At 40.6% G+C, this 22,987-nt stretch overlaps 1 protein-coding gene across 1 annotated transcript in view; it reads left to right on the top strand.

Annotated features, from left to right (window-relative positions):
• The window catches only part of met (MET proto-oncogene, receptor tyrosine kinase), a 69,959-nt gene extending 47,234 nt beyond the window's left edge, over positions 1-22,725 (top strand). Inside the window, exons 12-21 of the mRNA XM_082539215.1 lie at positions 1,913-2,062; positions 6,848-7,001; positions 7,524-7,658; positions 8,669-8,947; positions 11,435-11,515; positions 16,877-17,058; positions 17,176-17,285; positions 17,554-17,719; positions 17,808-17,944; positions 19,629-22,725. Coding sequence (XP_082395341.1) covers positions 1,913-2,062; positions 6,848-7,001; positions 7,524-7,658; positions 8,669-8,947; positions 11,435-11,515; positions 16,877-17,058; positions 17,176-17,285; positions 17,554-17,719; positions 17,808-17,944; positions 19,629-19,908 — 1,674 coding nt within the window. The 3' untranslated portion in view covers positions 19,909-22,725. The remainder of the gene's footprint in view (positions 1-1,912; positions 2,063-6,847; positions 7,002-7,523; positions 7,659-8,668; positions 8,948-11,434; positions 11,516-16,876; positions 17,059-17,175; positions 17,286-17,553; positions 17,720-17,807; positions 17,945-19,628) is intronic.
• Positions 22,726-22,987: the final 262 nt, after the last annotated feature.

Genomic DNA, 22,987 nt, shown 5'->3' with positions numbered 1-22,987 from the left:
TTGACAAGTTTGAGACAGGTGGAAGTTCACACCCCATAGTTCCTGCGCTTTACCTTCCAGTGCTCACACGCATTCACACGTAAAGCCCCCCATGGTCCAGGTCAAGTGGGGAAGGAAACAATACTGAAAGAAAAACAGGATGCAGAGTCAGTTTCCCATCATTTCCATCCTCCACACCAACATCCCCATCCCTCCTCCACTGTTATACCTCTCTGTGCATGCTCTCTATTGACTTGCATTGTTGTTGCTGCTGAGGGCAAAGCTTTTGACATATTAATGCTGCTTTTTGAACACCACAGTCCCCCGAGTCTGTTGTAGGAACACAATGAAATACATATTTCTCCCCTTGTCCCTTTTTTTATGTTGTTGATGGATTATGGCAGCTGTGCTGAACTTCTTGCATGGGACCCTGGCTGCTTTCTTTTTTTCTTTTCTTCTTCTTCTTTCACTTTTTTCCCAGACATGACCTTGCCCCTGATGCTAAATCCACCAACACCCCAACATATATCCCCCGTTCAGCCCAGACAAACCTCCCATTTTTACCCACGGGGAGGTGGTACCAGTCATTGCACTGAAACAGACCGCATTTAACGCCATCTGATAACCCTACTTCACAGTGGCCTCAATGAAAGAGGCAGATGCTGGGCTCATTTAGCACCATCTGATAACTGTAGCCTCAAATGGCTGCAAATAACAGCCAAATAAAGGAATATTTACCTTTGACTGACAGCACTAGTGTGAAGCATGTGAAGGAACCGGGCTGTTGGCTTTGGCTCGTGGCCAGGCTCTTATCACTATCCTGATCACTTCTAATTTTCATTGCGACAGTTTATTTAGAGGGAATGGTACTGTGCTGTTGTTTTTAACAACTTTAACCCCTCTTTGCAGTGTCTATAATATAGTCACGCTATGGGGAGGAGACACAGCATTAGAAGTGTTTTGGATAAACATGTATTGTCTTTGTGAGCAACGTAATTGCGTGTGTGTGTGTGTGTGTGTGTGTGTGTGTGTGTGTGTGTGTTTGCATAAGAGGGAAAGTGTGTGAGTGCAGGAACAGGTGTGAGCTACCACTCTGTATCAAATTGGAAAATCCCAAGCTGTCACGCAAGGAATGTGATCATTCTCTTTATTGCCTTCTGTTGCACTCAAACAAGTGTGTTTATGTCTGTGTGTGAGCCAGAGGGAGAGGGGAAGAGAGATGTGAAATCACAAGAACGAGCAGAGAAGACGCAGGAACAACAGAATCCTAGAGTAGGAAATGAGTGGAGCCAGAAGAGCCAATTAAGCGCTAATATTTTCTCACAGCTTTCCGTCAAAGAGCACATGCTCACTAACTCAGTTAAACGCACTCACACTCACGTGGTGAGCAGCTGCGTGTGCCTCCAGTCACATCTCAGTGGGGTGTTTGTTGTCATCCCACTAGGGTTCACGCAGCTAGAACCCTAGACAGTTGCTCTGTCTTAATCTCATCAGCTCCAATAAGATGTCCAGTTTGTGTTCACTGGTTTAAATCACTATGAGTCATCATTAACTTTGTGAAGAAGAAGGATGCACCTCATTTGCTTTGGCATGCTTTCCTCTGGTTTCGGTGCCTTCTGCTTACAAATTCCAGTATGCCCTCAAAAAAAGCCATGAATTTGCCTCTGAAATTTGGCTCCAGGCAAGAGAATTAGTTCTGCAACTGCACAAGAGAACTGTAAAATTAAGTTACTAGAACTGATTAATGCTAATTAAATATGTAAACCTTTATCTTAGTATTAAAGTATGGTGCAATGTTGTTGAGTCCTACTTCAATCTTCAAGTTGACCAACCTTTGGAAAATTTTGATCTTAAATGTCATTTCTTTTTCCTATTCTCGCTCCCTCCTTAATCCTTCTTTTCTCTCTTTCCAACCCTGTTCTCCCTACTGCAGGGCGATCGGATGGACAGGGAAGCAATGAAGTGTCAGGTCCTCACCGTTTCCAACCACAGCTGTGAGAGTCTGACTCTAGTCGGAAACACTCTGCAGTGCATCGTACCCACTGAGCTACAGGTTGCCACAGCCAAGGAGCTGCAGGTGGAGGTGAGAAAAATGTGCACTACACAGGCACTAAGAGACTGATGTTGTTATGGCTTCACAAATATGGAATCAAGTTTTAGTTTGAATAAAAACAATAAAAATGATATTTATATTCTGTTTATTACCAGCCCTATGTGCCAGATTTTCGTTTTTTCGATGGTCAAAAAACAAAAAATAAACACTTACACATTAGTCCCTAAAACCTACAAAACATGCATGCGAGACATGCAGTTTGTGGGGATAGGTTAATTGATTAATCCAAATTGCCCATAGGTGTGAATGCGTGAGTGAATGTGAGCATGAATGGTTGTGTGTTAGCCCTGCGACAGACTGGCGATCTGTCCAGGGTGTACCTCGCCTCTCACCCTATGACAGCTGGGATAGGCTCGAGGATGGATGGATGGATGAACCTACAAAAATCCTAGAATTAAAAATTTAGACACAAGTGCAGAAAAGTAGAGAAACCACACCATGTATAAGTACACTGGCAGCACATCTCTATACCTCCACTCAAAGTGTCCAACAGTCAGTTAACACCTCAGTTAATAAAACCTTTTTTTCACTGAGTTCAACACAAACATGCATCCACACACCAGACTTACACATAACCCCCCCTTGCTAGTAATAGCAAGCTAAATGTTTCAGTCTGTATTCATTTCCTTAAAGACAATGCACGGTGCCGTGACCTGTCTCACTCATCCAGTGAAATATTGGCCAGAGATAAAGAAGTATGTTGGTTGTAACAAACCAGCTACTTACTGGTCATAACTAGGGATGGGTACCGGTGTCCGGTGCCATCATGGCACCGGTTCTGACATAAACGGTAGTAACCAGACCGAAAAGCAGCGCACATTTCGGTGCTTTATTTCGGTGCTTTTTTTTTCCTGAGCTGTGATACACTTTAGATTCTAGCCAATCATTTTACGTTTCCGAGGATAGTAGGCGGGGCCAGGTACGTATGTTCTGTTAGAGCAGAGCTACAGATTAAAAATGTCCAAGGCGAAGCGGTCAAAAGTCTGGCTGTACTTCACAGCAAAATATGCAAACTCAGCAGCAACAAGTGCTTTAAGCTGATACTGTGATACTGTCAAAGGAGGCAACACCTCAAATCCGATGAAACACCTGGAGACGCATAGCGTTTTTTTTAAAAGCCGAGAAATGCGCCGTATTTGATAGCTTGCTGCGAGACCTCACACCGAGCACATCTACTGCGGGTGGGTTGCCTGTTATGCAACATCCCCCAAAAACACGAAGAGGAGAGTCCTGGCCCCTAGCCCTGCCAGTGTAGCAGAAATGATGACGGATGATGGTGGCAGCAGCCGTTCTTCTCTGCGTGAGTAGCTAATTTACGTTGAGTAGGCTAACCACGTTATTACATTAATGCATGTAAGGTGAACTAGCAAACATCATCATAGCTACATGCGGCTGTCTTCTTGTTTGATGGCAGATACTCCCTTCACCCTGGCTAAAAAGGCTAAAATGACCAAAGAAAAAGAGGAAAACAGTTAAACATGAGAGGTTTTTGGACAAAGTTTGTGTTTTTTTCCATTGTTTAAGCACTGCTTCCAGCCAAGAGTGATACCATATATGCCCCATAGCTGCAGAAAAGGCTAACATTGTTATCTTTTTACAAAAAACAGCTGAACATGAGAGGTTTTTGGACCAATTTTGTGTTCTCCATTCTTTAAGCACCGGTTTGAGCACCGTTTGAGCACCGGCACCGTTTCAAAAGTACCGATTTGGCACCGGTATCGGATACAACCTAAACGATCCCCATCCCTAGTCATAACCCTGATTCTACCTGCACAAATGCCCGAGGATGATGAAACAATTCTAAAAGCTATTCTGAGGTGAATAGATTTGATACAACAAAAGCCCATAAAACCACTTGTGGTGCATTTTTATGAAAGCTCCCCTCTGTTTGTATTATTGGGCTCACAGGAGGAATTTCAGCAATAAAAGGTATCATATCATATAACAGCACCTGCTTCTGAAGGAAACGAGGGTGACTCGCCACAGAGCAGTAATATATTCTGATGAAAGATGGAGAGATTATGTGCAGCTTTTTTTTTGTTTCCATTAGTATTTTATTTACATTTCATTACATTTTGTTTTAATACCAATTAACTCAGGTTTAAGTTGTTTTTATATCATTTATTATCATTATTATTATTTATTAGTAGTAGCAGTAATAACAGAAATTATAAAATGAAAATTAGCATCGCTGTAGAAGCCATCAGTTGGCTTTAACCACACCATTTTGCCATTAGTCCATTGTCTGCTGGGAGGACTCATGGGAAACGCTACATTCCTTCAGTGTTCCAGATCATTTACAGGAAACTTCAATAAGTCTGCTCTAATGCAGTCCCTAATAAAAAACAGCTCAGAAAGAGTCTTTTACACAGTGTGTTGAGTGAACAGCCTCAAACACCAGCTGTCTTGTCACTTGAATATACATCAGCACTGAGGTCACTTCTGCTCCTACTATACACTCCAGTGTGCTCACTGAGTTTTGGTCATATTAAAAATGTTGCATTTTTAAATATCAGATTCTTAATTGATACATTTTTGAGGCTCCTTTGGCATGTTCTTGGGTAAGTCTGCAGGCTTTGCACAACTGTGTTTGGACTTGAACTCTATCAGTCTGTCACATCATGTCTTTCAACAAATGTTCTGTGGCATAAGTCTGGATAAGGTACTCCAGTGTTGTCATGGCCACAGTTTCAAGTCGTATGATCTCTCTTTATTTGGCCGCATTCATCCTTCCCTCACGTCTGACCTGTCTCCCTGCTTGTGCTGTTGAGAATCAACCTATAGCATGATGCTACTATCCCCATGCTTCATTACAGTGGTGGTATTGGCTGGATGATGAACAGTCCTATTAGAGTTTTATGCAACTGCCTGATGACTGTTGTCCTTCAATTTCAACTGCAATTTCTCATGTAGTTCTTTGGACGTCAAGGTTTGGTTTTTATCCTGACATGCAGGATTGTTAAAGAAAACAGTATACACCTGACCACAATCTGTCCAGAATTATTTTGCAGATATTTAGTTTCTATTTTTAGCTGGAAAATGAACCTGCAACACTGCAAAGTGTCGTAAAAGTGATGTTGTTCGATATAAAAGTAACATATATCACACCATGATCATATGGCACATTAAGGTTCTTACTCGACAGATTTTAGAAAGTACAACTCAATTATTTGTTTCTCCAGAATTTGAGTGTTTTTCGTTGTAGCCAACAGCCCTTCAATCATCATAGTAGATTTAGAAATGCCCGCTCTTGTGATGCAAACTAATATAATTTGCTGAGCTATAGACCTCTTCATGTCATCCTTAGAGATAACATCCACTCGCCTCCAGACCGAAAGCTATCTAGCTCATCACTGTTGACTTGTGAACTGGACTTCAGAGGAAAGCTTTTATCTCAGGGGAGGGTCAGCCAATATCCTTTAGCGCCACAAGCCTTCAGACAGCAACACACGCACACATACACACACACTTACACATATTCGCATTCATATATCCCCTACCTTCAGACATGTCCAGACAGTCTCATTTACACACACAGACAGACAGGCACGCACACTCACAAACACACACACACATCATCCCATCTGCAGCAGCAAGCAGCAGTGGAAACCTCATTTCCACAGAACCTAATAATGGCAGAAGCAATATCACTGATGTAATCTGGCTGCAGACTGTGGCAACAGACTGTGTGTGTGTGTGTGTGTGTGTGTGTGTGTGTGTGTGTGTGTGTGTGTATGACTGAGTGCCAGCTTCACGTTTTTAAAAGCTTTTGTGGCATGCATGGCCATATATGCATGCATGACATTGCATATGTATCATGTCTGCTATGATAGTCATTATTATTCAAGCTTCTTCCTACAGACACCATAGTGCCGTCTATAAGTATTAGAAAAATGACCCTATGCAGCTGTAGGAAAGTTAATTTGTAATAAGCTTAAGATGAGGGATCATGTTTAACATTTAGAAGCAGATCCTTCAGTGGTTTCCAGTCCACACACACCAGCAGTGTTGGGCTGCAGAGGTCATGAGTTTTTTCATCTTTTGTTAGGTTGTTACTCTGAAGAAGTGTATCACTTACAGCTCAAGTAATCACAGCACTCCCAGGTCATTTAACGTTTCTTTTATACTAAGAAATACAGTAAAAGCATCCTTCGAAGACCTAAATGGTCCCACTTTGTCGTAGAAACACAGAACAATGAGGTGCTACCTCAAGCAATTGCTAGAACTGTGAAAACGTGTACAGGAAATCAGTCAACCCAGTGGTACTTAATTATCGTTTAAAATGCTCGTCACCCTCATGGTCAGGTGTGTTAATAAACCCCAAAAGAGTAAAGAGCAGAGCCAACACAAGAGAAAACACATGCCTGCTTCTTATGATGACATAAATGCAAAACTATTTGTCAATAGAGCAAGGGCTGCAAGGCTATTTCAGGAAGATAACTTGAGACATGGTGAGAAAGGCTGTATTCATACAAAAACTATGCATAATGAGCCCTGTCTCCAATTTGAAATGTCAGGAACTCGATTACACTTACAGTGGTAACACTGCTGCTCACCAACACTGCTACATCGTTCTTCCAGCATGTAACTGTTTGAGAAAAAATGTCTACTTTAATTGTCATACTGAAAGTAATATTTATTAGAAAGTTTTAAATTAATTAAGTGTAAACTGTTTAAAGTAAACAAAGTGCACAAAGTGGGGCCTCTAGTGAGTGACAGTTTGATCATATTGTTTATCCCATGAACCATTTTCAGTGGCGTCAGGCAGACTCCATCAGACATCTTGGCAAGGTGACGCTGGCACAAGAGCAGGACTACACGGGCCTCGTTGTGGGCTGCGTGTGCGTCAGCTTGCTGTTGCTGCTGCTGGGATCGCTGCTGATGTGGAAGAAGAACAAACACATTGATGGTAAGACCAAAGAGGGTCACAGAGCCCACGACACTCTGGGTTTTGAGGCTTAGAGCCATTTGATATCACCATAACACTATTATTTTTAATGTTATCTGCTCCAAAATGTTATTTTAATTATGACATGTACTCACAAATCCAGACAGTTTATTAAATGACCAGAATGCCATTTTCCTTGAAAATGTTTGATTAGATTGCAGCAGCTCACCAATGATTTAAGAAAAGTGTTAATAATTTGCATATATAATACATAATTGCAAATGAACTTCAGTGTGTTTCTTCTAACCTGTGTGCATGTGTGTCTGCTGGGTTTCATTTTGCCTGGTCGGTTTGACGTTTAAAAGTTTGTCTGAGGGGCGCACTGGTGGAAATGCTTCGCCTTTCTCAGTAATTCGTCTCTACCTCCCTCCTGTCCACCCACCCCCACACACCCATCTTTACTCTCCTTCTGTCCTTCCTCGTCCTTCCATTCCACTGAATTTTCCATTACATTTTCTACATCCCGTTGCCCTTTGTCTCTAGATCTGTCTGAGGTGTGGTATGATGGCCGGGGTCACATCCAGCATCTGGACAGGCTGGCTAACGCGAGGAGTGTCAGCCCCACTAACGAAATGGTCTCCCACGAGTCAGTCGACTATAGAACAACCCTGCTGGAGGGTACGTCAACCAGATAAGCCCCTCCCCACCTGTCAACCTCTTCTCCTACTCCACCTTTCTCCCTCCTATCTACTCTGCTTCCCTCACCGTGGGGCTAAACGCTAATGCTAGCCATGCATGCCTTACTGTACATGCTGTGAATTAACAACCCTTGCCTTGATGAATTAAGCACTTTTGTCCATTTCAAGGAAGCATTTTATTGCTCCGCAGAAACGCTTTCTTTGTAGCACTAGAAACAGACAGGTAATTAACCATTTGTGTCAAATCTCCCGAAATAAAAAGACTAAAGAGCTATGTCATCTCTCTGTTGGTTTGTGATTGATTCTTTGATAATGCATTTGATTTGGTTAGTTATTATCTATAAAAATCAAATAATTTAAAAGTATTATCATGATACAGATTACCATTCCAAACACATTAATTTTAAGCAATTATCATTTTCTTAATCTGTCACCATGGCCTGTTTCTAACACACAGCCAACACAATTGGTGGATGATTGTAGAGTTGTTGACCATCAGGCAAAACTGTGGTTCTAAAACTGTGTTTTTTGTTCTCTCAGTTTGCATCCTCAGGCTGTGAGAGGCTTGTATCATGATATTTAGTGTCATGGTCAAAGTTATTTTCCAGCTGCTAAAATGTGACTTGAAAGGCTTAAAATCTAAGAAGATAGACTTACTAATGAACTAAAGCTTGCCCGCAGGGACAGGTTGTAGGAGGAGGTTTGGTTGTAGGATCAGTAGCTGAGCTTAACAGCTGTGTCCACTCCGTTTGGCTGTTTTTTGTTCTGGCTTTTAAATAAAATGTGGGTAGTTTGGAATTCATTTTCCTTCTACTATAATCATTGAAGAAAACCTTTGTTTTTCCTCCTCTGTCGACCTCAATTACAGTGTTAAGTTTCTTTCTGCCTTCATAGCCATCCTTCTCTGATCATATATTGCAATTTGACATCTCGAGGCACTGCTGATACAGTCACTGACCTCTGACCCTACCATGTCCCTTGCTTCTCCAGATCAGGGCACCGACAGGCCCGAGACATGCCGAGCAGCTCCTCCTATTTATGGGGGCAATGGGGAACTGCTGTCTCCCAGACTGGGTGCCTTAGGAGGTGGGATAGGGATGGGTCTGGGGATGGGAATGGGGATGGATGGCGATTTGGTATCACCCCTGCTAATGGCGCCGGTCCACATCGACCCATCCTGCCTCCACCCAGACCTACTGACTGAAGTGCAGCACGTGGTGATCGCCAGGGAGCGGCTGCTTCTCCATCTCAACCAGGTCATCGGCAGAGGTGAGAAGCAAACATTTCATTGTGTAGAAACTGTTGTGTATGAAGATCTAGTGCAAACTGCTGTGTCAAATCTTTTAATGAACACATAAAGGATGTGTTCCTTTCCTTGCATTGATGCAAGGAAATGAAAAATAATGATAGATTGATTCATTTCAGCTGTTTTCCGCAGCTGGAAATGAGCATCCATTATCATTGTGACCATTCAAAAATGCAGTGATAATTAAGTACTCACCAAAAGCACTAACCTGAAATCAAAATGAACTGTTGTTAGTGTTGTACAGCATGCCTAAATTGTGCACTCTGATGAAATAGTGCACACTATATATAATATACACAATACAAGGGTGATTAAATTGACCTCAAAACAGCACCAGTGTTTATAATCTCGCAGTCTTGGTCCAGTGTCAGTTTGCATTTATAGAGAAAATAAAAAAGTATCTGGACTCGAGGCATAAAAATCAATCCATTTGCTATGCCTTTGTGGTCGGTCACAAATTAACACCCAGATATATACAAGATGAACACAGCCAAAGTAACACAATCTAAATTTGTATTATGTGGTTCTTTTAACAGGAAGTTTGTGGAGATTGACTTGTTTTTGTCAGTCGTAACAAGAACTGAACAGTTTTGGATTTACATTTTGTTATGTTACATCCATTATGCTACGCTATGTTACGTTATGCTACATTACATTACGCCACGGTACGTTACAATAGGCTATGTTCCATTTAGCTAAGTTCCATTATGTTATATATATACTCAGCTCTACATTACGTTTCATTACTTTACTTTACTTTTAGGTCCAGACACAGAAGCCTTTTGCTGTGAGAGTGCTAACCACTGCACCATTACACCACTCTCCAATTAGCTCTGTTATAAAACATTCACTCTATTGCATCTATGTATACTTTTTTAGTAAGGTTCAAGGTTGTCTTCTATTGAGATGTGTTTATTTACCTTTATGTTCCATCAGCGTATAGACATCACAGTCCATTTAGCATTCACCAATCTCAACATTTCTATACACATGTGTAACTTAAACCTGTTTTTCTGAAATAGAGAAATAATACTGTAAAAAAAATTATGAGCAATTTTCAAGATTGTGGTTGTTGTAACGCAAGAATATATTTAGGATTTATGTTAAGCTATACAAAAGTTAAAGTTGCCCACAAAGGTTTTAATTGCCTGCATTATCAAACCGCAACCCTGACATGCAGACACAAAATCACTTCACATGGTGACATTTAAGTAGGCGGCTCACAGTCGCAGATCAAATTCAGTTTCAAGAGGAGAAAAAGACCCAAACCCCTCCGTGTCACCCACAACAGCCCTCTGCCCCCTTGGCTGAATTATCCCCTGAAGTCTGGATTTGGTGGCTGGAGTTTTTCAAAGTGGCGTAGGATGATTTGTTCACAGCTAGTATTCCCAGGATCCATTGTTGAGAGTTGTAATCCAACACCAGCCATCTGCAAGGACGTGATAGAAGCACGCCGCGCTTATTTAATTCCTGCACCCCTCCCCGTCTGGGGCAGGCCTTCATGTCTTAAAGCAGAGTTATAATTCAATAAAATGTATAATAACTCAAGCGGGTTTGGCACTGGTTATGAGCTTATACGGGGTACTAATGAATACTGAGTTACTTGGAGGTCTAAGGTTTAGTGTGATGGTGAATTTGCTGTTTCGAGTGTGAAACACACGAGAGAGGCTATTTCTTCTTTTTTTTTTCTCCATGGATCAATCAAATCACCTCGATGCTGTTGCACCAAAATTTCATTTTTGTATGTATGCAGAGGACAGACATGTTTGTTATTCCTGGTACTGCTGTGAGGCCGATTAAAAGGGTGCACATGGCTAAAATCATTCTTTCGAGACAAAGGCTTATTTAAACCATGATATTCATTGATCGATGAATGCTAAGTGGCTAATTTAGTTGGGGTGGGGGGTGTCCATTTATGGGTAAGATTTAGAAACTGCGGTTTACCGACTGAATCTATGAGTACATCAAGCCATGAAGCAGAATATCTGACCTAAATTACATTCACAGACACGCGCGCAAGCAATTGGAATCTGCTTGTCTCAGTTTGCTTTGATGGACCGCCAAATTTCACCTTCATGCTTTTGTTATGTTTCTGAGTCACGGTGAAAAGTAGGATCGTCAAATTTTATGTCAGCTTGGGCCTCAAGGGTTCCAGTAACCCATTATAGAAGCATGACCTTAACAAACTCTTAACTGTTTTCTAGCCAAGTTTGTGATTAAATCATTGTTTTATGGCACAGTGGTAACAGATCTATTACCACTAATGGTGTGGCCTCCATCACAGCTGGATCCTATTGTCACTGGACCTGAAAGTGTTGCATCCCATTTATCACTGTCATTTGTGTGGGGTAAAGAAGTGCTATTTGTTAGTCCTTTACAGGTTTAAACACGAGGTTTTCATTTCCCCGATGATGACTGACTAATGCTGTACGTCGTGTTGTAACCTGCAGGCCATTTCGGCTGTGTTTTTCACGGAACGCTGCTTGAGCCAGACGGGCAGAAGCTACACTGTGCCGTCAAGTCCCTGAACCGTAAGTACAGGTTTTTTTTCATCAATGTGTTAGCTTTGGTTTTATGGTGTTTTTTGGCGGGTGGAGGGTCTTTCAGTTTTTTTATTTCTTTCTATAGTGTTTTCTTTCCAACAGTGATAAGTGAAATATTTAATTGCACATTTTTTAAATTATTAAACCAATGGTACTGTTTCTCACCTCACCGTTACTATGTTCTTTATCAGCTATCCTTAAGCTTGAATAAGGTGCCTGCATTTCAATGAACTTGTATACAAATACACACATATACACCAAAACCACTTCATTAGGAATACCTCTGCTGCTCATTAATGCAAATGTGTAATCAGCAACTACACAACCTTTTCAGTGAATGAACCAAAAAAGAAACAATGGGGCGGTGGGGAAAATGTCATTTTGTTGTCAGAAGTCAGAAAAGAATGGCCAGATTGCTTCAAGCTGAGGCAACAGTAACTCAAATAACCACTCGTTACAACCAAGAAGAACACCTCTGAATGCACAACGTTAAATTTTGAAGCAGATGGACTCCAGATCAATCTTCTGCATCACCTAATTAATACACTCTCTGACAATATGACACAGAGTTTGGATAGAGTAGTTTAACCTGCTCCCAACCAGCTTATGGGTTCACTCAAAGTTACCACAGTGCTTTATCCAGGTAAAAAGACAACCACTTTTGTGACTTTTAACCCAATATTTAGGCCTCAAGAGCCTAATTCAGAAAATATGTACAGTATGTAAACAAATGCCATTGGAGTGCTCCAAGGAGCATAACCATGTGTCTCACTCTGAAAATCTCACTCCAAGTAAATGTAATTAATAAATAAGAGTCAGGTGTGTGCAAACTGAGGCTTCCCTGGTTAAAATGCATCATGACCCCTCCTTCACCCGGCACACACAGACTAAAGACACTGTTGTTGTCAAAACGGATTTGCATCCAGCTACAGTTATTCAATCATTCATCTAGTTATATTATATTGCATACTTACTGTATGATATCACCGCGCTCCCAATGGCATTAAAGATCTCATCTCATCAGAAGCCTGAATCCTTTTCAGGCTTGAAATGATGGTGATGAATGAGCATTCGATAGTGAGGACAGCATTAGGGTCCCGGCTAATCGTGTAACCTGTCAGTTGCAGCAAGGGAGATTGATGCAGGAACAATATGGGGAAAGGACCTGTGCAGCTGCTGGGGGACACAAACCACAAGGATGGTAGGATAAGAGGTAGTAGGATAATTTTCGGTGGTAGGACAATTGTAGTGAACGTGCAATTCAATTTTGTTGCAGTCAGTAGCTTAAACTGATTCCTTTATCCTAATGTAGCTGTTACTATGATATCTAGTTGAATGGCAAATATGTTTTATGACAAGCACGAGTAGTTTATGTAATAGAGACATTCTCCTCACAGAAAAACTTGAGAATCAAAACTGAAATCAAATGTCTTCTCTTTCTGCCTTTGGGGTCTAACCTCAGCTGAAGGCTAAAGAGCTTCCATTTCTAACTAGATTATAGCAAAGTCAGCAGGGCTAAAGTGCAAGACACCAGAAGCAGGGATGCAATTGGCAAATGGGAATGGGTCAAGTCTGGGGTGAATCTTCAGGGAGGGTGTTTTCTTAGATGGGTTTCTATCAGCATTCTCTTTTCCCAAAGGTATCTAAGGAAGGGCTTCCCACTGATATCATGACAGGAGAGTTGCACCTTATCATACAATTATCATTCCTGCCAGTTTCCAAATGTCAAATGTTCATAAACAAAGAAAACATTTAAAGAGGGCCAATTCAGCCCCTTAATCTTTTTATTTTATTCTGGGCCTTGATGCAGCAACTAAATTCATGTTTTTAGTGTGAAATAAGCTATTTTAGCTCCTCTCCCCTTAAGCCAACTTTCTTCTCATTGGCTGCCCAGTTCAAACAGAAGGGTTGATCATAAGATGGGTGGGGATGAACGGCTGTATTCGGGTCATTCCTACTATTCGGTGCCATTTCAGTGTGATCACTCTTCATCAAAAAATACAAAATTTTGAATTATTTTAACATTTCATCTAAAAGAGGGATTTTCAACCTATAAGAAAAATGTATTGGTCCAGCTAAGGATATTATATTATAATATTTTTTAAAATCAAAGTCTTTACCCATGACGTGCCAAATGTCCACCCTGTTACAGGACATTCAATTTTCTATTAATAACTGTTTTGAATACACAGTTATAGTAATATTTACATTTTCTAAAAGCTACAATGTCCCTTTTTAAAATCTGCAAGAAAATTTCAAGGAAGTATTTTAAACAAGCATTATATTGAAAGAAGACAGGTTCAGTTTTAAGACACAGTGTAATTTCAAAAGATTGTTTTTAGATTCAAAGGGAATATAAAAAAAAAATTGGCTCCATTTTTAAGTAACTTAATTTTGCTGATTCATTCCCTCCCAATAACCAAAGAGACATGCATTAAGTTTGTTGATTTGATTTAATTAACAAAAGAAACACACAGGTAACAGGGTGGACAGAGGAGAAACAGGGTGGACAGGAGGTAACAGGGTGGACATAACATCAGTGACAAAAAATACCACCTTAAAGAAACTTTGAACACCTTCACCATGCCCGTCCAACCAACACAGGTAGATACATGTCCACATTAAACAAGCAAATTTTTACTGTACACCCAACATAATGAACATTTTTCTCACACATTTTACCTATGCAACAGACCAGCAACTCCAGTTTTTTTCAACGAAATCCCACACTTTCCTCTCCAGCTGAACTGACCTCTTATTCAAAGGTGTTGGTTCTTTCATCAGACACACAACCTGGTCATCCCTATACCAGGTTATGTCCTCACATGGACTTGGCCAGTGGAACTTGTTGGTCCCGTTCTTGTGCATGCATTTCACTTTAACATCCTCTTCAACCTCCAGAATGATTCCTGGGTAGGGTTCACCATCGTAGTTGATAATGCACCACTGACCAATATGATCTTTTGTGATGTTCTCAGGCCGGGTTGGTCCCTCAGTGCAATGTGGACTTGCCTCTTGACTAAGGCTTATCTCCTTCAGGCCATAGCATTCACAGTCCAGTGCACCTTTGTCTGCCTGGCAAAGGCAGGTTATGTCCCTGTATTTTATTGTTCCTGGAGAGAAACTGAGTACTTGGTGGATTTTCATGGTTCCTTTGACAGGCACAAGTGTCGGTCCATCAATAATTTCTTTTACTTTCCTCTCAACATCATCTTCTCCCACAAAAAAAAGTTCCACTGAAGTGCCCATGTCTCTCAGCTTGTGAAACATAGCTTCTGCGTTGGGTCAATTGTGTCAGCTGACCTTTTAAGGGTGGCTCCAATACCATCTGGAGCCCCCTTTCCATGGCTGGCCTCAAAAAAGTTCCAGCTGATGTTTTTGAACCCTTTTTTGAATGGCTCTTTTGAGAGCAGGTAAAAGTTGCCCTTTTGTTTGTATTGTGTAGCTGGACCATCGCTGAAGACATGGAGGTGTTTGATAAGAGGGTATCTTTCTCTGATCATGTCTAACACAGGGTCAAGATGGGCCCATATCGCAGGGGGATCATGCCGCCTGGAAGGTGAGATAGAGCAGAATGTTACTGGTGACTGTTCAGCTGCAGTGTACAGTACTCCAGTATGTAGGGTTGCCTGCTGGTGTGACCCTCCGAAGTGGACTGCTTGTACTTCTTGAGAATACTTACAGGAGTAGTTCTCACTAAAATCTACATGTAGCAGACATTCATCATTTCTCAAATTTTCTCTCAGTTGTCTGTAGGCCCTATACTGCCATCGGATATTAAAGAGTAGTCCGTCATGAAATTCCCCTGCAAGTGCATCCTCTGTTGTCATGACAGTTGTCTTCACTGTAATTGTTGACTTTTTACCAGATACCTCTCCATCATTTAATTTTTCATTCTCTTCTAGAGACCACTTGGTAAAGGCTATCTCTGTGCTGTTAGGAGGTCTCAAGAGTGTGTGTGTTGTACTGAAACAGTCTTTGCACTCACCGTATGCACAGACTTTGGATTTAGCATCACACATTGTTGCATCTACCATCTCTTCAATGTGTTTTGTTGCTGACAGACCTTGGACGTACAGGGCATTGGCCATGAACTGTAAGTTCTCATGTGTCCTGCACTGACAGGTTTCACGATTAGCTTCTGTGGGCACCACAACCCAAAATGGTCTTAAGGTGCAGAAACAAGAATATGAGACCTGATGCTCAGTTTCTGAAAGAAACTTATGGTGCAGATTCTTCAGTGAATCAGTTAGCAAACGTTTCTGTTTTTTTATTTTCTTTTGAGTTACAGTTTGCTTTCGTCCTGTTGTCATCCGACTGACGTCATCTCTTAAGAAGAAGGCCTTTATTTTCTGCTTGCAATCAACCCAAAAACTAAACTTCTATCATCTTACGTCCCCCCTGTTACCATGTGTCCCCCCTGTTACAGTGCATAGCAATAACAGGGGTGACGGTAACAGGGGGGAGATTTTATGCTAAACTTAGCCATTACTACTAGTATGATGAACAACAAGCTAGTACATGGTGACCACTAAGAACCATTTTTAACATGTTTATTAGCCATATTATAAAAATTACAAAAAAAAAATTGTTTCCACTATTAATAAGCGTAACAGGTTGGACGTGTTATGCTTTGCCACATTACAAAATCTTGCTAAAACATTGAAAAAAGGGTTGATTAAAGAGTGGTACTTACTCGTCTTCTTCTTGAAAGTTTTCCCTCCAAAATATGTTACATCCGGGAGTGTCATGTGACTAAAAGAATAATCAGGTGATGTGTTCTATGGAATTCTTATCAGAGTAACAGGGGTGACAGTTGATTCAGGGACACAACATTTTTTAAAGATTTTAAGTATTAAACATGCATTAATAATAAAAAAGAACATTTGATGAGGAACATTAGAAATAAGCCAATCCAGAAATGATGAAAAATCTAGATTTTTTTTTTTTAAGTTATATTTGTAACTGAAGTCGAGCAAGCATGACTGGGGACATAGTACTTTAGTGACTTGTGCTAAAATAAAAGTAATTTACTTTTAATGTATTTATCCTGTGTATATATCAATGTGTTCTATGGTAGAGGGGGGTTAAACATACAAGAAAATGGTTTAGAAATAAGCATTAGACAAGTTTTACACTAAATATACCATATTATGTCATTAGGACTCAAATGGCACCGAATAGTAAGAATGACCCATTCATAATTTAAAAAAGAAAACCACAATAGGTCCCCTTTAACTGTATTTTATTTTGACTTTACGGGGGGAATTTTAGAAATGTTTCATGATAAAAGTCAAAAACGAACTAAGCTAACATGAAAATGATGTCAACTTGTTTTTTTCTTATCAGGCATCACAGACTTGGAAGAGGTGTCTCAGTTCCTGAAGGAGGGGATCATCATGAAGGACTTCAGCCACCCCAACGTTCTCTCCCTGTTGGGTATCTGCCTTCCGCCAGAGGGCTCACCCCTGGTGGTTCTTCCGTATATGAAACACGGCGACCTGCGCAACTTCATCCGTGATGAGGGACATGTAAGGGCCCACATATAAGCATGTTGCAAATTTCTGCACCAGAACTTTAGTTCATTTCAAGACACATTTCACAAGTTTGATGATGTGCAACAAGGTGACTGTAATTGATTCTTCCAGAACCCAACAGTTAAGGACCTGATGGGCTTTGGGCTGCAGGTGGCCAGAGGGATGGAGTATCTGGCCAGCAAGAAGTTTGTCCACCGAGACCTGGCTGCCAGGAACTGCATGTGAGCTGGCATTTACTCATTTAGCATCAAGTGATGGTGTTTTAAATATAAAAAGGCACAACACAGCAGAAAATAGAAGTAAATACAGGTGGGAAGAGACAGAATCAAGAGAGCAATAAAGAGTAGAATAAGTACCTTATAACAATGGCAAGTAGAAAATAGTCAAAGAAAATAGTACTATAATACTATAATTAGTATAGTAATAAGTTAATTATTTCAGTTATTGTTAAAATGAAGTAAAAAAGGCATTTCGTGTTTTCCCCGACAGGCTGGATGAGAGCTACACAGTAAAGGTGGCAGACTTCGGCCTGGCCAGAGATGTTTATGACAAAGAGTATTACAGCGTTCACAACAAGAGTGGAGTCAAGCTGCCCGTTAAATGGATGGCTCTGGAGAGTCTGCAGACGCACAAGTTTACCACCAAATCAGACGTGGTGAGGACTTTTTAGCAGTGTTTAACTGTTTACATCAGAACAACAAGTATGTCATTAAAGGGATAACAATGAAACTCTCTCCATGTAGTGGTCTTTTGGCGTATTGCTATGGGAACTCATGACCCGCGGAGCTCCGCCGTATTCTGATGTGAACTCCTTCGACATCACGGTGTTCCTCCTGCAGGGGAGGAGGCTGCTGCAGCCCGAGTTCTGCCCTGATGCCCTGTGAGTGTGCGCACATACAGTATGCAGAAGTTAATTTAAATGGAAAACCAGTGCGAGTACAACATTTCTTTTCTAAAGGCTTCTTGATTCTGATTGCTGAGCACTTGTTGCTGTGGTATGTGAAGTGCTGACCCATTAGTGAAAGAGTTACTGGAAGTGTTAAGAAAACCTTTTCTCTTGACACAGTCGAGTTTTTCCAGTTTTCTTTGGAACAGTTCACATTGGAACTGCTGCCAATCACTTGTCAAACCAGGACTGTTTAGACTGTTTCAAGCAAACTTACCTGAAACTCTTAAAATAACAAAAGAAAATCCTTTTTTTTTTTTTTTTTTTTAAACTCAGTCATTTTCAGCAAAGCTCACTTAACACTTGCTCTTATCCATTAAACTCTGGCCTGTGAAGCAAATGCCAAGAATGATCTCATACATCCCAGATAACATCATAAGGTGCATAGTGTGTGTGGACGTTAGAGGGGAATGGGAGTGTTCAGGTGAGGAGGCAGAGGCCCAAATTTCCCAAGCTATAAATTAAACAGACGTCAGGAGATGATGCACATCTGCAAATATTTGTGCAATGTTTCATCCACGAGTGTTCACAGGATGTTTTGGGTCCCAGATTATGGCAGACTCGTTAATAAGGAGGTGTTAGTTCCTGAAGTCTTAACATTAAATTGTTTTGGGGGGTTTTATGGTTATTTTGCTTTGGTGCAAATAATAAAAATGGATATTTTAGAGCTACAATATAATAAATAAAGTCATTACACCAAGAAAAAATATGCAATAACTTAACCAAAGTCACATTCAAGATCTCCAGAACTGACTAAACTGCTAGGATTGCTGGGAGCCCACCACTTATTTGCTGGGCCACATAACAACAGATCACGTGATTTGTCCGCCCAAAAAGATGTGTTTACAATATCTATTTATATTACAGAAATATCAAACATTACAAACACCTTCTAATGCTTTTTTTGTAGCAGGGGCTACACAGTTCACGTTTCCCGTGACCAAGAATTCACCTCTTGTGTTTGTAGAAAGAAATGCCTCGTCGCTAATGGACATAAATAAACAGCAATCAGACTCGGTACAGAACAATCACTAAGTGTTTGTGTTTGCGCAATTTTTTTGGGCTGCCCTCATACACTGGTTTTCTAAATTGGCACTTCTTCAAAAAAAAAATAAAACAACTTTAGAGAATTTGTAAAGTAAGCATTTGTCTCCAATTAGTGTAAATTAATTTTCCTCTTTTGCAGAGCCCAACCATTACATCATATCATGGCGGATATTATGAGTGAATTTTGGCCTCTTACAGACATATGTATAAATAAAAACAATCAGAAAGGTCCTGTGGGCTGTTTTGATATCTTGTCCATCACATAGCTTATACATATAACAAACATACATACATAGATTTCTTTTCACCCTAGAAATCCTGAATCAGTCAGGCTCTACTGCTGTGCAAGTTATTTCAGAAGCCACATAAACAAAGACTTCTTAGAGAGGAGCAATTACATATAATATACCCACATCAATACAGCAGCTTTTAAGTCTTTACACTCTACATCTCAGATGCTAGCTTTTGACATTTCAAACATTTTGCCAAATCACTGTACAGTGTACAGGTGTAACCACATGGTAATGTCCTGCCTTCATCATGATTTAATGTCTCTCTTCTCTGCTTTTAGCTACACGGTCATGATCGAGTGTTGGCACCCAAAGCCTGAACGACGGCCCTCATTCTCTGAGCTGGTTTCCCGCATCTCTGCCATCTTCTCCAGTTTCAGCGGCGAGCACTACGTCCTGCTCAACACCACGTACGTCAACATAGACAAGATGAGCCCCTACCCCTCCCTCCTCTCCTCCACCGTTTCCTCCTCCTCATCCTCCTCTGAGCCTTCAACATCCACTTCCCTGCCATCCCGCTCCCCACTCTTCTGTCAGGTGGCCCAAGACTGCTGCACCTGAAAAGGGAAAAGGGAGCGGATGATGGATGAGACTCGGAAGGAGGGATGAAGCAAGGAAGAAAAGGTGAGGTGATGAAGACTCTGTTTGAGAACTACTGTATGTATTTGCCAAACACTGGACACTGCATGCTGAGGGAAAACAGACCTTTCACTCACTGTGCATTGATTGTGGCCCTTTGACCTTCTCAAGCGTCACCAAATGACAGTGGTCTCCAAGAACTTTAGGGCTGACCTTTTCAACTTTTGTCAATCTTTTCTGACCTTTCATTGACCCAGAGGAGCAAGAGGTCAAACGTCCTCCATCGTGTACAAGACAACTACAATGCCTCCTTGGAGATTTCCGGTAGACAAAACGGCCATCGAAGAAGCACATCTCAGTGACTGATGCACCCACACACAAACCAGGGTAGCTTTCTACTCCTCTGTGGGTGGCATGTGCTTCAATGAGTGGATGTGGCTCAGACCTTTACTGCATCTGTAATGTGAATGAGTGACAAATGGCCACGTAGTCATGTTATATATAAAAGTCACACCTCCACAAACCGTAAACATGACTTCATGTTACCTGAGAGACAATCTAGCCTGTGCTCTGATGGGTTTTCTGCCTCGGGTGTGTAAACTGAGGCATACTGGAGGTTAGTGGCAGTGTGTAAGTGTACAGTGGGATGTGTACAAATTCTGCTGCCTGTGTGCAGATCACTGGATGCTTTATTTGTGTAATTGTCTTTGGACCACTAGCTTTCTGATGGGTAAAAATTCCCCTTTCAGAAATGTGTTTCACCTGTGGGGAATCCCCAGATGTTTCTGGTGGTGAAATAAAAGCCTTTTTTTTTTCAACTTGAAACTTATATATCAAAAAATGAATAAATAAAAATGCAGCTCACTTTGATGTTTTCTTGGAAGTAAGAGTAATAAATGAGAACCGTGCAAGTCCAGGGAGTTTTGTTGTTGTTGCTTACTGTATGTCGAGCATCTGTTTCGTACGGCTTGCATTTTATTGACAGAAAAACTGTGTACAGTGTAGCTGATAAAACGGGTTCGCAGCCACAAGGTTTTTTATCTCACATTTAATTCATTCAATCAAAGCTCATATTTTGATGCCTTGAATAACTTTTAAATTTTTTGTTGTGCTCTGAAGAATCTCAAGTTATCGCACTTCAAAGAGTCCCTGTGTTTGTCTGGCCTCAAAACAGGACTGTCATTTTATCTGACTGTAACTGACCGCTGTATATTCTTTTATGATCGCTCTGTTTTGATGTTTAACAACCCTACCCGTGTATTTGAAAAAATGTGTTGCCTCTTGACTACAAATGATGTACAATTTAGACTTTCTGAGAAGCATGTGATAGGGTTTGATATTTCATTCCATTTACTTCTATTCATTTCAGCACAATCTAAAAATTAGAGTCAGACCAATATGATGCTGGACCGATGTTATAAGCTAATATTAGCTTATTACCAACATATTGGTATTGCTGTGTAGAACCCAGTATAAATTGGTTTTTTGTTTTGTTTTGTTTTTTTACAGTCTGTAATGCAAGAACAAGATACTTGAAGAATTGTAGAAAATTTTCATCCTTTTCTTTCTGTTTATTCTGGAGAGCATGGGTTCGGAGATGCAGTTCTCTCACCACACTGTGCAGGATATGTAGCAGAGTAGCATCGCAGCTCAAGAAATGGTCGGGTTTTGTCTCTGTGCAAGTTGTGTTTGTGGAATACACAACAACAACAACAGCCCCAGTATTATATCTTTAGGTTGTATTTCTGAGTATACTGTATACATATATATATGAACAGAAGCATTGAACATTGGTACCTGCCTCAAAGCTTCTCTCCCAGCTAGAGCAAGAGGCAGGGTACAGCCTGGACAGAGGCTGGGCTAACACTATTTTAAATGTTCTGTTCTGTTTGAATGTGCCAGTTAGTCAAATGTATAAAAACGTATTGCTGCATCAATTTGCCATTGTAATTTACTCAAGTCCCTAAATCCAAGTGGTGACATTTGTGATGACCATTATATAACAAGAAATGACTTCTTTTTGTGTTATACTGGAATATACAACTTGAATTTGAATTATACGGTGTGCTGAAATTAATGGAATTAAATGGTTTCCTGAAAAAAGAAAACCAGATTGTCAGAAATGCAGCAGTTTGATTTTTTAATTGGTTAGCTCTCAATTCGAGTAATTTGTCACCAATGGGCTAAAACTTCACTCATGTGGTCAGTGTCCATTTTAACATTGCTATATGTAGCAGATTTTTGTTTTTTGCTTGTACGTTGTTGTTTAAAAAAAAAAAATCTGAATGGCCGCTGATATGATTGGGCCATTAATGGACAGTTATGAATGTTTGCTATGACAAGAAAATTGCTGTACTATATTTTTGTATTGATGATGAGCCTCTTCTTCGCTGGGGTGACCAGGGGTGAGTGAATCATGCCACAAACAATGATTAAAACCACTTGTATATGAACCACTGCCGTTAGGTAAATACAGACAGAGACGTGTGGATTCGTTGTGGGTCTGTGTGGATGCTCGTTTAGCTTCATTGCTGGTAAATCATCTTGAAAACGATATAGAATGTTGTACAAACTGGAGCCGCCTCACAAAACTCAAAGACTGCTGTCTCTTAGATCATGTGATTTTCTGATGCTTTGTTTGTTTTTAACACTGTCTGTTCTGTGTGTGCGTGCGTGCGTGCGTGTGCGTGTGTGTGTGTGTGTGTGTATGAATTCGTCTATACAAAAAATCCTGAAGGTACATGTTCCTATGTAATGTCAGTTGAATTCTGTCAGTGTAATAAAGCTATATTATCAGAATTCATTTACTCTTCTTTACGTCCTTTGCTTACCGTTGAGTTGGCCATGCTTTTTTTTTTTTTACTGAACAAACCGTCCTTTGAGGTGAACATAAAACAACCACAGAGAACTGTAATTACTACGCAGGGTACTGCTGCATCATGCTTTCCATATGTAGCCAACATGCAGCTGCTACTGAGTCAAAAATGCTTCCACAATGAACAATAAAGGTATTGTTGGTGAAATCAGACACTGTACGCATATTTGAGAAAACCTGTTTGAA

The sequence above is a fragment of the Aulonocara stuartgranti genome, assembly GCF_965226115.1.
Source record: "Aulonocara stuartgranti genome assembly, chromosome: 7".
NCBI lineage: Eukaryota > Metazoa > Chordata > Actinopteri > Cichliformes > Cichlidae > Aulonocara > Aulonocara stuartgranti.
Note: the sequence above shows the minus strand (reverse complement) of the source record. Positions and strands in the feature narration are given on the sequence as shown.